Source organism: Haliotis cracherodii, unplaced genomic scaffold (assembly GCF_022045235.1).
Source record: "Haliotis cracherodii isolate W230 unplaced genomic scaffold, xgHalCrac1.p SCAF_5, whole genome shotgun sequence".
Taxonomy (NCBI): Eukaryota; Metazoa; Mollusca; class Gastropoda; order Lepetellida; family Haliotidae; genus Haliotis; species Haliotis cracherodii.
The window spans coordinates 68,130,987-68,145,881 of record NW_027266308.1 but is presented as its reverse complement, the minus strand read 5'-3'; the positions used below and the strand labels follow the sequence as shown (position 1 = coordinate 68,145,881).

The 14,895-nt window shown below is 37.1% G+C and overlaps 1 protein-coding gene across 1 annotated transcript in view; it reads left to right on the top strand.

The window, feature by feature from the left end:
• The first annotated feature begins 81 nt into the window (after positions 1 to 81).
• The window catches only part of LOC139442899 (homeobox protein prospero-like), a 31,991-nt gene continuing 17,177 nt past the window's right edge, over positions 82 to 14,895 (top strand). The window contains exons 1-2 of the mRNA XM_071223807.1: positions 82 to 211; positions 7,256 to 8,874. Coding sequence (XP_071079908.1) covers positions 181 to 211; positions 7,256 to 8,874 — 1,650 coding nt within the window. The 5' untranslated portion in view covers positions 82 to 180. The remainder of the gene's footprint in view (positions 212 to 7,255; positions 8,875 to 14,895) is intronic.

Below are 14,895 nucleotides of genomic sequence, written 5' to 3'. Positions count from 1 at the left end.
CGGAGTACAGAGTCCAAGAGACGGGCAGCATCGATGGATTAAAGGTAAGACACCTTTCACATTTCCATCTATGACATCACCTGGAAAGGGAGTTGAGGAACGGACTAGCGTTGTTTGTGGGAACTGTCAAGACAATATGTGATACCTTAGACGTCCTGTTGCTGTCGCTGCCGCATACACATGGACAATTATTTCCACCGGCCGTGGCTTAGTAAGCTTATAATATTTCTATATCATTCTTACCACAATACTCATAGTTTTGTTGATATATATATTTATGTTGAAGCATCATGTCATTATTTTTTAATATTCATATTGTTATAACTCTACCAATCAACAACAATTGTTCATTTTGCACTGCAACACGTTTTAATCTTGTAACTGTTTGGGATGACTAAGACAGATGAATAACAGATTCTCGTCTCGTAAAACCATAGGCGGGTGAGCGTGTATTGTGTTTCAAGTAGTACATTATTTCATGATGTGCATTTAAATATTGTGTTATCAATAACGAAATGCTGTACTTTCTAGTACAAGTGTCGCGTTGCGTCTTATCGCCGAGCAAATTATTTGTATGAGCCCTACCTTCCGTATGGTAATTTCTATTTCATTTACATCTAAGAATAGTACGAGGATAAATTCAGTCTTAAGTGTTTAGTGGAGGAAAAGTTTTATCAGCTTTTTTTATTCATTGTTGTTAAACCACGCTTGAAAAGTATACCACGCGAGGAAGTACTGAAGAATGGTACTTGATATGATAGGTTTTTAGAATTTCACAAACCAGTCAAATATAAACGCCTTTCCATTTCAAAAGCTTATTCACCTAATTCTTTGCAGTGTCACTGAATTGATATGAACTAATGTAAAACTCCAGCTGCAGATATCACGTATCAATATTTGCATTCTTATGACCAGAAGTTGAGTTGTTGAACATTACTTTGTACGGGCACTCCACTGTCTCCTAAAGCTTTCACGCCGGGGACATTCAACAATACCTATGAGATATCACCTTTACGCCCTAAATTAATGAAATCCCAAAACAAATAATCCAAAAGTCAAATCTACATTTTCGACCCCCGTCGAGTTGCATTTAGGTTTAAATTGATTTTTAAAAAAAATATGAATACCTATCAAGAAAATAATGTAATTTAAAGATTTAAGGTGCATTTTGTCGAATATTTCAAGGGCGGTGTTCTCTTGTCATGCTTGGCAGTTGTAACATGTAAGATGTACATACACCGGGCCCCTGGGCCTGATCGAACAACGCAGCTGGGATCGGGATGTTGTCCCGCTCTGCATCCCCCTCCTGACTGATTCCACGCCACATCGGCTTTAAGGTGTCTCCCTCGCCGGAGCCAAATCTATCGATCTTGTAATATATTAATATTTACATGTGTCGACCAAACCCTTAATGATATTTCCGATATCACATGTTCGATGATACCGACGGAAAAATGTTCAGAACGTGTATATTTTAGGTCTGAAAATTAGATCTCAGAAATGTATTATGATATTAAGAAAACTGTAATTTTAATATACTATACTATTAATCAGTGTGCGACTTTATACCAGTTTAACACATGTACCCTTATTAAGTATCGTGTACGTGATAACCAATAGGAAATTAGCCAAAGTAACCAATTTCACAAGAAGTATTGTCAGCTGTTCATCTGGCCGTCTTTCAAAATAAGCCATTCATCGTTGATTGGTATCCAGCTTTCTCGCACCTATACAAACTGTGAAAATGTATGTTACGTCACAAAAACCGCCACAACATGATCCAACAACGGTAATTGAATCAGTCACGTGATACAAACACCGATTCATATAAATTACACTGACCTATTGTGTGTGAAAGTCGAGTCTCCCAACTCCAGATGACTTCCACAAAGACTTTTTGGAAATTATCTAATAATTTAGGAACAGATTGTTGATAGTTGTGTTAGGATATTGCTTCTCCGTCGTCCCTTACTGAGATGCACCGTCACACACAGCAACTATTCCCAGAAAGGGTTGTGTTTGTTAGCTGCTCAGTAAAAACTTGGGAGAGGCAAAAATAATAATATGTCAATGTTTTAAATAAAAGAAGAAATAACACGGAGTAATTATTTATCGGAGAAGAATTATTTATTTTATACAATAAGAACATACACACACACACACACACATATATATATATATATATGTGTGTGTGTGTGCAATTATTCGATGGTGCAAAACAATTTCTCACGTATTTTTAGTTAACACAAACTAGCCTATAATATAAAATGTGTTACAGGGCGGTGAATATATTCTCAATAATGAACTCATAACATGTCTTATAAGTGTTTCTTCACCAGCATCTATATTGTAATGAGAAACTGAGAAACTGCGCGAATGTTTAACATATATATTGGTACTCCCGTGTATGCAACATGAAGGTGATAACGTTATCAAGTGATTGTCTAATGGATGACACAGATACGTCACTGTCCTGCATCGATTTTATCAAACAACATTATATTACATTGTGTGTAACGGGATATATATATGTATATAAAGACAGTTTCTGTGGAGTCTGTGTGTAGCCTTTGCCTATGACCTCCATCAAATATGAACTTGCTGTATGCACGAAAAAGTTAGCCTTTTTGAGTCTCTCGACGTTCGTCTGTACATAGAGGGAATATTTATGTTTATGGTGATGTACATAGACAAGATTCTATTAACATTACGAATGTGTGTATACTATTAATAATAGAATATTCTAACCGTATTTGAGCAGATTTGTAATTCTAAACATGGTTGAAAAATTGACAGTGAATTTAAAGTTATGAAATTATGAATAATCTAAGCCTGTCGAAACATTCAGTATATTTTTATGTATAATTTACCGTATGTATAGGTTAAGGATAGTGTCCATTTAAATATGTTGATGTCACTTTTTGACGTGCACGAGATTAACTGCGAATGTTTTCATATAGTGTGAATATTGAATAATGTCACTTTCGTCACTTTCACGATATTTCTACAAGTTAAGAAGTTCATTTTGAATACTATGATCGATGTGATTAATATTTCAACAATACTTTTACATGCAGTAATTGAAATACGTCGTCATTCGTTAGACGGTCGGTTCACTCACATTTAAGCAGTGACCTGAAACTATTATCAAGAATTAATTGTTTTCACAGTGGTAATCAATAAGCCATTTAATAACATGTACACAGATCACGGGGGCTTTGTTGGAAACAATTGATTAAAAAATACATATCTGTATATCAATGTAGGAAAGACGTAAATGAATGAAAACCAAGGAATGCACTTTCTTTGTATGTTTTAATGCACGGTGACCTTTGCGACATCGGGCTGCATGTTTAGGAGCTGACTGTCAGAAAACTGAAGTACTAGAACGTTAATTGTCTCTCGTAATCAACACTTGTTGGTGTGTGGTACACCAGTGTATTACCGGCTGACAGTGGTGCATATGTCGATTGTTAATTGACTTGTTAATTACTCATGTTAATTATGCTATTCAAGTGTTGTTGATCGCGCTCTCATTGCAGGGCCGTAAACGCTGAATGAATAATGTCGTAAGATTTCAGAAGTGTTTATCAAAATATACAGCCATAATGTCTCACAAATATTGTTGACTATTGACTTGGTCTGGCAACATCAACAAACGAAAGGAGGCAATATGAAACTATTTCTAAAAAGTTACTGAAGACAGGTTTGATTTATTCCCACATCCGAAAGATTTAACGAATTACTTCTGATAACACCAGTATTCCTTATGGCTAACGTGTATAACAATAGCATATAAACCTATTTTTAATAAATGGAGAGTCTTTTTAGAAAATTGAATTTATCAGGAAAAATAGATCGATATATAATACATAAAGGTAAATAAATAAATAAATATTTGTATGTAAATAATTAAGGCAGCGTCATATACGCTAAAATGTCCGCTGAGGGCGAGAGTTCTCTATTGTTGCAGATGTTGCTGTATATAGACTACATAGCCAGCCACCTTCATCTCCCCAGTTTCTTTTCACAGCATTTTTAATCCACATGTGTGCCATTTCGTCCATCTGTTGTCTTACTTCAGTGATATAAACCGACGATTTAAGTCGGTAAAAATTAATCCAAATTGTAACGCCGTGTTGAGACAATCGATGTTTCGACGTTTAAAGGAAAGTAGAAACCGCAGGCATTTGGGATGCACTTTGCAAGCATATTTGAAATTTGCATATGTGTGACGCCACAGTCCCTGCATTCTTATTGGCTGCGCCTGTGACATTTGATGTTAATCATGACTGCCATGCACGAAAGAATAGCAGTTCGTATAACGGGTTTTGCCTGCGACAGAAATATTAATTGAAGGCGCGCGTGATGTTTCTATTATGATTCAGCACTATTTCCCCACCAATTTGAAATAGTTCTGTATGTATCATCGTCGGTGTATAAGAATAAGAATGTTTGAAGTACGTACTCCACTAGAGCTTCCTGCTGCGGGAAATGGGCCACACAGTTGCAAACTTCAGAAAGAGGTAGTTTCACGTCCGACTGACGGAGACATCAAACTAACCTCCCAATCACCAATCTTATCAAGTCCTTGCTGTGTCTATTACAACTTATTCATGAAATTCGAGCTTCCCTGAAAAAAAGTATTTAGGGGACTTTAAAACTTAATATTTCCTTATGAACATTACTTTAAGTTCTCTGTGTCGATATTCATGTTCAATGCGTACATTTTGAAAATTACTGCATAAAAGTGAATAAAATGCAAAGGAAAAACATTTATCAAACGTTAGCCGACGACGGGTGATTCTTCATCTGACAATAGCAGTTATAGGTGAATAGTATGAGAATGGTACAATGACGAGGGTTTAGACTTGTCCACAATTAATTAAAGAAATTCTAAAATCTGGTAAGCCAGTTGGAAACATTATGTCAATTATAACAGACACTAGTGGGTCTTCATAAAGAAGTCCACATGATGTTAATGTGGACAGAGCTGTATCGGTATTCTTTGAAGTAACCTTTACCCCCCGAGGCGTCCCCAGGTAGCTCACGAACTTGCGGCAGGTGCGCGAGACTGACCACGCGACTAAGTGTGTCTTGAACTGATGAGGCGGTCAGTAGCTGGTGTCTCTCACCTGTCGGGAGAGGGAGGTGATAGGATGACAAACTGTTCCGCTTCGCTGACCTGCTTGTGTATAAGTAAAACACCCAAAGACAGCTGCGAGTTGTCAGTTGGAAGTTGAGGAGGGTACGGCGTGGTGTAGGAGACAGGCCTTTGTCAAAGGTGAGGGGCCCATCTTGTACTTTCTTCGGGGTTTTGTCTTTGTTGTGGTGCGCGATGGTCACTAGATGTATGCGCGTGGTATTTTCGCGTTATCACTAGAACAAAGGTTTTTTGAATAACCCTTGTTTAACTTATCATTGAGCGTGAGCCTTTTCACTGCGCTTCATTTTTTACCTGTTTTAACCATGCATGAATTAACATTTTAATAAGCCAACGAGTTGTTTAGATGTTTGTATAGTTATCAGTAATGGCCGCTGGCTTTTAACTACAATTTGTACATCTAGATCAACTAGGAAATTAATATTTGAGGTGTTCATTCGTGTAGTTATTAGGCTTGCGACTTGGGTAGTTCAGTTTTTCAATCGTTAACTTGTACGACCGTCAGTGAGTCAGCTTTAAGTATCATTCACCAAGGAACATTGTGTTCGTTATGGTCAAATGTGTTGAAAATACACACGATTAATTAACGTCAATAAGCTGAATAAACAAAGTTGCAAACAAGACCCACTTCGAGAAAGCCTTCAGCCAGCTTGCCTATGAAGGTGTAAGTGGACACCACAGTTGTATGTGTTCAGGATGTTCAGCGCCATGCGCACCTTAAACATATGTTCTCGACATAACGTGATAAATCGATGGCGTTGACAACATCTTTAAACATCTTTTCAGCTTGTAATGCATATGGGCCCGTTATATGAACACGTTTTGACTTCATAATATCGATTTACATTGGGATATGACCGTTTAAAGATTTTTCTACATTTATTGTCAAAGCTGAATCTATTTGATCGAGAAATCGTGCGCCGTGACTTGGGTACATGAACAATTGATGCTAAATTCTGATATTACAACACAGAATATTTGTAATATATACCAGGTGGTGCCGTGCGTCAAATATCTCTTAGACAGGTGCTCTTCCCGCGACACCTGATTGGGGGCCTGCTAAACAATGCGTCGACATTTTGGGAACATCTTTTCCGGAAATTTATATCCTTTGTCATGTAGTGTACTTGTACTTGTTGTCAGTTTGAAACTCGTTTCCACTTTTGTTTAAATACACGTTTTCATAATCAATTACGTAATGGTTAAGAATAGACATTCAAGTTAACGGAACGCACGTGCGGTCTCGTGACTTGGCTGGAGAAAACGTGTGTCGTGCCGAAAGAAATGAGATATACTTCATGATGAATTGTTTCGAACAATATTTATGGTTTTTCATATTATATCGAAATTCACAATTATAAATGGATTGTTATTAACACGCGTATAAAACCACTTTAGAATCTGAATATAATAATTATTAATGATAATATTGCTGTTCTTTCAAGTAATTTGTTTTAACTAAGTTTACTTATAAATTCCATTTATTTGATAAAACTTGTAAATTTCTGATTCTTTCAGTAAAAAACAATAAACACAAGAAACAGTATTGCTTTTTAATACTTGATCAGGTAGAAGTGAGGAGCAATATGCCTGTAACAATTCTACACTACCTTGATCAATGAGGGAACCTGTACTGCTACATCAATTAATATAATATCACCACAGTGAGCTGAAACAAAAATGATAACAGTCAAACTTAACTACATCTTAATTTATTGAATAACTCAATGTCTGAAAATACAAAAAGTGAATTTAGTTAGGACTGAGGTATTTGGGTTCTTCAGGGTATGCTAATCATGCCATCTGGGGGTGCCCACCTTTGTATATACATGATCTCTTACTGTCCCTCCTTTGTTGATATATAAGATTTAGGTGAACCTCATGGATTGGCCGAGAGTAAATTCCACCACTGCATCGACTGTTCACTAAACTCCAACTTAATATGGTACAACTTGTCATCTCCACATGACTGATTAATTTCATATATTTGATGGGCTGCTTTTTATCCTTCAAGCTGTTGCCATTTTCTTGGTGCATGCATGCAAGGTACTGTTGTAACATGATTACTCACCTATTGTTCACCTGTTTCAGCTATCAAGACTCTTCACGGGAACATGATGCCAGCCGTGGAAAACATTCCAAGTGATACATCGCACCTGTTGCGGGAAATACTTCAGAACAAAGGAAAGAACTTGAACAATAATGATCCTAACAAGAGTATGCATGTGATGAACCACGGACACAATCCTTCTGAAGCCAGTTCAGCCATTATGATGTCTCACAGTGAAAATGTTTCCGTTGATGGGGATCATGTCTCAGATGACCTTGACCCTCAGGTGGACAGTGAGATGGAGAGTGTGGGTGAGGAGGAGCAGGATATGGGTGAGCAGAAAGATGGAAGTTTTGGGGAGTGGCAGGCAAATGACAGTAAAGAAGCCAAGAGAGCTCGTGTTGAAAATATTTTGTCGAGTATGAGACAAGTGCCATCAGACAATGAAGATGTGCCTTCTCTTAAGGCCATGGAAGTCAAGAGACCCAAACGCAAACAGCTCCAGCCTCAGCAGCATGATGGTAGTAATGGCAGCTCGGAGGGGAAGTATCGCAAGGTGGAGCAGATGGCCCTCCAGGAACACATTCGCCAGCTTCAGCAGCAGCTCCAGGCGGTCAAGCGAAAGTGTGACCAGTTGTGTGACGATGACCTTCCAGCAGATGAGCGATCTGGGGACATGAATCACAAGAGATCCGATGAGGTCATTTCTAGCAAAGACCAAAATGGGGTCAGTAAGTCACCAGTACGGGACGACTTTTTCCCTATGAGAAGGTCCGAGTTGGACTTGCGACATATGCAGCAGCTACTTCAGGACCATGATCGCTTTGACAAGCTGACCAGTAGTGCTCTGTCCGTTCAACACATTGGAGACATGCACAGTGTGATGGACTCATTAAAAACTGAAATAATTGGAGCCATTACCAAGGTGGTTGAAAATGTGATGAGTAAGATGATAGAGAAGCATGCTGTGAAAGACAATGTCGAAACTAAGAAAACAGTAGTGGAGGAGGTGGAGAAGGTTTTGCATGCTCCCAATCCAGAACGTAAGAGCAACAACAATACGCCTAAATCTGATCCTTTTTCTGACGCCTCTTTGGGCAGGCTCGGCGAGAAGCTGAGTGCTTTTGAAACAATTACCAGAGACAATGATTTAGTAGCTCGTTCTCAACATGTTCCTCCTCATGTGCCTTTTCCCCATTTTCCCTACTACATGCCGACACAAGTGCTGCCTCCTCTGTACGCCCAGGAACCGGAACAGACAGAGGCACTTCCTCTTATAGTCAACACACCGAAGAAAAAACGTACGAAAGTGACCGATACGCGTCTCTCTCCTCGTGCTAAAGCTGCCCTTCTTCAGGACAGTACTCCAAGTTCCTCTCATCACCTTGACCTTGAACGACATTTCCAGTCATATCCACACTTCCTGCCACCAATGTTACCAACAAGTGTCGCCATACCGAACCCCGGTCTTCAGCAGTCAGACATTCTCGCCTTTAGTTCGCTACGGGATAACTGTTTCCCGGATCACCGCCTACATAGCCACTCTCCGCCCAATGACTCTGGCTCTCCGCGGTCCCCCTCCGAAGCCTTCTCTCACATGGGGAAGTCTGACATGTTTGATGTATCTCCCAGCAGTGATATGGATGGGCAGATGCAGATGATATCCTTTACAAAAACAGGTTTTAAACAGTGTTTGTTTGTTTGTTGTTTAAAGCTGCACTCAGCAATATTCCAGCTATATGACAGCAGTGTATAAAAATAATCAAATCTGGACCAGACAATCCAGTGATTAAAATCATGAGTATCTTTCTACGCGATTGGATACAATGACTTGCATCAATCATGAAAAGTGATGGCTTCATCAATGATTGAGTATTTCTCTAATTTCCCAAATTATCATCTTGCTAATTTGTATGTTAATTTATGCACATTTTCATTATTTTCACATTGGATTATAACAAAATATAGTATCTGAATTTATCTAGATTAGAACTTGAATACTCATCAGAATCTGTTGCTATGTTGGCCATATTTTCTGTTAACATTGTTTTTGATATGAGTCAATTTATTCCATGCTTCAAAGCGGAGAAAGCAAATCTTCCTATTAACAAAAGTGTTTTAATTAATTCTCCTACTTTCAGATAAATAAGTGTTTGAACAGGCAAGCAATAAAAACACCTTTCTTACTTTTTATGATAATTAGAACAAGTCTGAAAGTCTGAAAGTCTGAGAGTGATACCTGGCTAGCCTGGTGTATCGGTTACACTGGAAACAGTGTCCTAGAGAATAAATTGACCTTTGTCTAATTATTGGCCTCCTTAACAAACACTTCCATCAAACTGTACCCTAGAAAATCAATGCACTTAATTCTCCCAAGAAACATCTCAAAGTTCATTTTTATAATGCGATATTTTATCAAATCAAAATCTGTTGATATCTGAACGAATAATTATAGGATAGTAAATGAAAATACTTAAATTGATTACGTTGTTTCCTGCGAGCAAACAACGTTTTGTTTGTGCGGGAAAGATAAAAGCTTGAAGATCATTTTAACGCGGTTCACTTCTCAGATGTGGAACACAATAGGCTACATTAACGGTAGAAGCCATTAGACTCATCAAGTAGAGAAATGCTTTGTTTTCCTGCAGATGCAATTTTTCTTCGCCCTTGTTCGGCTAAGATTTCATAATTTCCTACGTGATTTCCCCTCGTCCGCCATCTTTTGTGGAAGCGATAGACAGGTAACACCACCCGCGATGGAAAACATGAGAAATACATTAAGACTGTGCGATACTATGGTGGCAGCAACTTCTTAAGCTGAACCATGTAGAAGGCTTTTCTACCTCCATTGATTTGGTAGCATTTCACATTAATGAGTTGTGCATTTTGCCTTTGTGTTCATTGTTTTCATTCTCATCAGAAGCGTGAAGACAGCAACCCGATACCCCTCTCCATGCCCAGCATGCGATGCAGGATCAAATGGGCCTTGTGCCTCTCTCGGCCAGTAATTGAAATACGGCCCCACCCATTTCGCACCTTGATTTCAACAAAGATTTCATGCAAGGCTCTGCTCTCTATGATCTAGCCATCAGCTTTGTAGCGGAGCAATTAACTGTTTCAGATTCTTTATCAATTATAACCTCTTTTGATCAAGTTAACAATCAATGATAATCTCATACAAACTAAAAAGGGGATGATATTTCATTTTTTTAATCAATAAATATGGATTTAGCATTTGTCTGAAATGCAATTCCTTGCAAGGCAAGACTTTCTCTTAGTTATTTAAGTGTCATATTCTGTATTCATAAATTTTGGTATTGTGAAATGCTTCTGCATATAAAAAGCTAATTTTAGAATTTTATGAGGATAAAATATCTTAAGAACAAAAGATTCACATTTTAATGTATCTTAGTAGCATTTTGGATTTTGTCCTTAAGCTAAGGAATTGTGTCTCGGCTATTTGGTGATCTTGTAATGCTTATTTGATGTCTGTATATCCCTGAAATATCTTGGCAATCAAAATGTATTATCTTTCATTCTTGTTTTTCGATATATGATAAAAAAAAAAATATGGTCCAAAGGCAATGATCGGTATGACAAAACATTTTATGATGAGGAGTGTCGTGACTGATTCCGTTCTTATTTGAAGAAATAGGAAACTTAAAGACAATGTATGTATATGTAGATGCGCTATTTGGTTAAGATTACAACGATGTAAGATTTTGTTACAGATGTTTATGAAGCAATTAAGTTTTGAATGGATGAAATTGATTTTTATTTGCATCAAAATGAGATCTCAAGTTTCCTAAGGAAAAGAAAACCTAATTCGTTTCAACCATCAAAAGACCACATTTTCTGAACTTGTAATTATAAAATCATGTTTTACATTATCTGCAATTAATTTTACTTCACAGTTTTGATACTAATTAGCTCATATTTGGAAAGAATAATTTGTGAAAAGTTTAAAGACATATTGACTATCTACAGATTATATCTGACCATTGTGGGAGAATAATCATCTGAGAGTAACTGCCTTGTGTGGTATTGACTATCTGTCTTAACTTACAGTGTAGGTGTTACAAGTAGACAAATAAACAATCTATGTGTGTATGTCTGCAGTCGAACTCCACTATAACAAGTGCCATTACAAGGCGGCAACATTAGACAACAAAGCTCTCTCTATTCAAGTTATATTCCACAAATGCTCTCCATTGATCATAAGCTACCGGCTGGTATCTGATTATTGGAGTCTGTTCACTTTCTAATGGTGTGTAAACTCCCTGGAAATATTCACACCACAATGGCCAACTTGTGCACGGCATCTGGAAATCAGTTTTGTCCCATAATGCCTTGCAATGACACAGGTAGATCTCCACAAAAGGAGATAATTACTTTTCTCCTTGGCCAAGGGGCTAAACAAAGGTGCTACCTGCTTGCTAGTCTTAATTAGAGAGAACTATACAATCACAAGACATTGTGTGTTTTGCACATAATGCTAATCAATATCAATAGTTACATGAGTTAGGACCTTTGTCAAGGCTGAGAAATAGACAGTGATAGCGATTGACATCGCAAACGACTTGGATTTCTCCTGAGGTCTTATTGGCATTCAACAACTGGTATTCATTCAGTGTCCGATATAGGACAGATGTCATAAATGTAGAACGAATATCTTTCCAGACTTAGACAGTTAAGATTGGGAATGGTGTTACAGTTAAATCACCCTTTAAAATTAAGTTATTGGTTCATAAATTATGCTTTTTGTTTTAATATAAAGGTACTTTTCAATGTTTTTAAAAAATGAATTCTGTGTTCATTAATTAGTTTTTTTAATATGTATGATAATTTCAATATGTTTAAAAAAGATCAGTTAATGAAGAGTTTTTTGCTTGGCATCAAATATTTTATTCCTGGCGTCTACTTTAGGCTATGAAAAAGAATGGGGTTATTTATGCATAGCACATGCTGTTTCAACCAAACCCTCAGAAATGATATTAAATAGACAGGTAGATATTATAATTTCAAATTATTACAACTACTCTCTCTCAAAAGGAAAGGCCAGACTCTATGAACATATTGAAGTTGTATTGCATTGATGTTATTAATTCATGTTGATCTATGCAACCGGAGTATTGCAATTTACAAGTAAGATAAATGTTTTTCTGTAATTTTCAGTCAAGGTATTGGAGACAGCTTGTCGTCTGTTTAATGGAAAGTAGATAACGGTACTAGGCTTGTGTATTATCTTGTATATCACAAAGGTTTCATATTTTTGTTTCATCACATATAACATATTTCTCATATATATGCAGTTTTAATTTATCTGAAGTCGACAGTACGAACAGCTTGAGGTTGTCAGTCGACTGTGAAGAATAGATACAGGAATATATAGCAAGTCTGACTGAACTCTGCACCTGAATTGGCTTGAATCGGTCTGAATCATTCTGACTAGATATACAAAGACTCGTGTGGGATGGTTATGGAAATATGAACTTTGAAGATATTGTAATGTATTGCCACAGTTGAGCGACTACGGCAAGCCTATCCTGCCGACAGACAGCGATAATAAGAGGAGTAGGATGATAAGCAGAACTGTCACTTTAATTTACTCTCTCGGCAACAGCTGGACTTTAAGCATCTTTTGTTTCATTTCTAATATCCTAGCACAGCCGTGCTGTCATATCGCGGGGCCCGTACCAGTGAAGTATGGGTGTAGTTAATTGCTACGAGAGACTGTTACACTTGAGAGAGCGGACTATCCGTCTTGTGTACAGTTCCGTGATGAGTTTTGGTAACAGGTTGAGGGTTGGTGTGTTTGTTTCAACACGGCGCCACCTATAGGCAATAATGGTCGAGATCCCAGTTTGAGATTTGCTTGGTAGCTTTCCGTGTTCCTGTAATCTTATTGGCTGATGAGGATGGGTAGAGCTGTACCACACCTCCTGGCCCTGGAGGGATGGAGCATCTCTGGTAACAGTTGTTCTTAACGGTTGTCACAGAGATGATTTGCTCTTCACGTATGGAGCAATATGGAGTGGGGGAGCCTTTTAAATGGACGCTTTTAATTATGACCATATCAATAAATGTTATTGCTTGTGCTCATGTTTAATGAACTTAAGAAGCGAAGCATATAAACTGACCTCGTAGAGTCCAATAGAAAACGCACAAGGAAATCTGCTGCCATTGTTCAGACAGAGATATTTATATTGATTTGGTAAAACTATTTACTCAGTGCTGTTGTAGATGAACAGCTACTGGGATGGTACAAGCAGCCATTTTGTTGATGCAGGAGTGTGTTAATAAAACTTCAATGCTAAAGAGAACACTTTGATCCATAGCACAAGCTTTTATTTTTGTTGGAAACAGGGCTGTTGATTGTTTTCTTTTGTGTTGAAAGCTGTCTAAACAGTGAGGTGTTGTGAAATATACATTAGGTTTTAATTGATTTGAGAGAGATTTGATGCATAATTTTAACAATATCCTAGAATACATACTTATGTAATTAAGAATATACCTTGGGGGTGATAATGTGGTTACAGCTGCAGAAGTAGGACACAAGTCATTGGAAACCTTTCAATCCAAATGAATAGATAGAAGCCAGGTTAGGTTAAACACAGGGTAGATTACACAGTCTTGAATATTTCTCTCACATTCATCTTTAAAAACTCTTTTAGAATAAATCCCTGATAAGATTTAACAGTTCCAAAAGAATTGATAGAAGGGTTAGGGACTAAGCAGTTTAAACACTGGCTTGATTAAACAATCTGTAATATTTCTCTCACATTCATCTTTAAAACTCTTTTTAGAAAGAAATTCCTTTAATAGTTCAAAAGTATGAAAAATTAATTCATTCCAAAATGTTGATGTCAGTTACTCATTGGATAGTGTGTGTTTGCAAATAATTTATGTCAATGGTGTGGACTATTTATTAGACAGGTGGTAGTTAAGACTTCTGAAGAAAATTAGAAACGATTTATTCCAAGTTGTTGAAAAGTTAAGAAATTATTCACAATAAGAATAACACCTGCTTAACATGACTCTGAGTGAGGTCAGTGGAACTATGTTAGCAGAATTTCTGCATTTCCATGGTTACTAAGGTATGGAATGATGCCTACAGTTTATAGATCTATTCTGCAAATAATTTGTTTCAAATTCCCTTAATTCAGATTTCCTTGTTTCAAATTGTCTTGTTTTAAATACCCTCCTTTGATATTTCCCAGCGTGAGAATGCTCCGTACACAAGCTCTGTTAGCTCTGTCAGGCTGAGTCTATCTAAATATTATCTCTGTAATAGGCATTAGAACCTTTCAATTGAAATAATTACATTTTTTTCTCAACATATTCTTTAGAAAGTGTTATTAAAGGGTTCTATATTTAATGCATATTAAATATTAAGAGCTATTACCATGATTACAACAAAATATACAAGCATTTAGTTTTTAGATACTAGTCAGAGATTGTAATAAGTGTTTTGTCATTTCCACGAATGCCTCATGTGATATGGTGACAAAGGCAAGCTCGTGAAGCAAGTGTACTTGTATCTATATCAAGTTAAAAATAGAAATAACCTTTTCTATTTGAATTAAAGAGAGCCTTGCTATTTCAAATGTAATAAGATAAATATGTACTTATGAACAAGTAGAAGAATGAGTGAAGGAAGATAGTATTAAGGTGCTTCTAG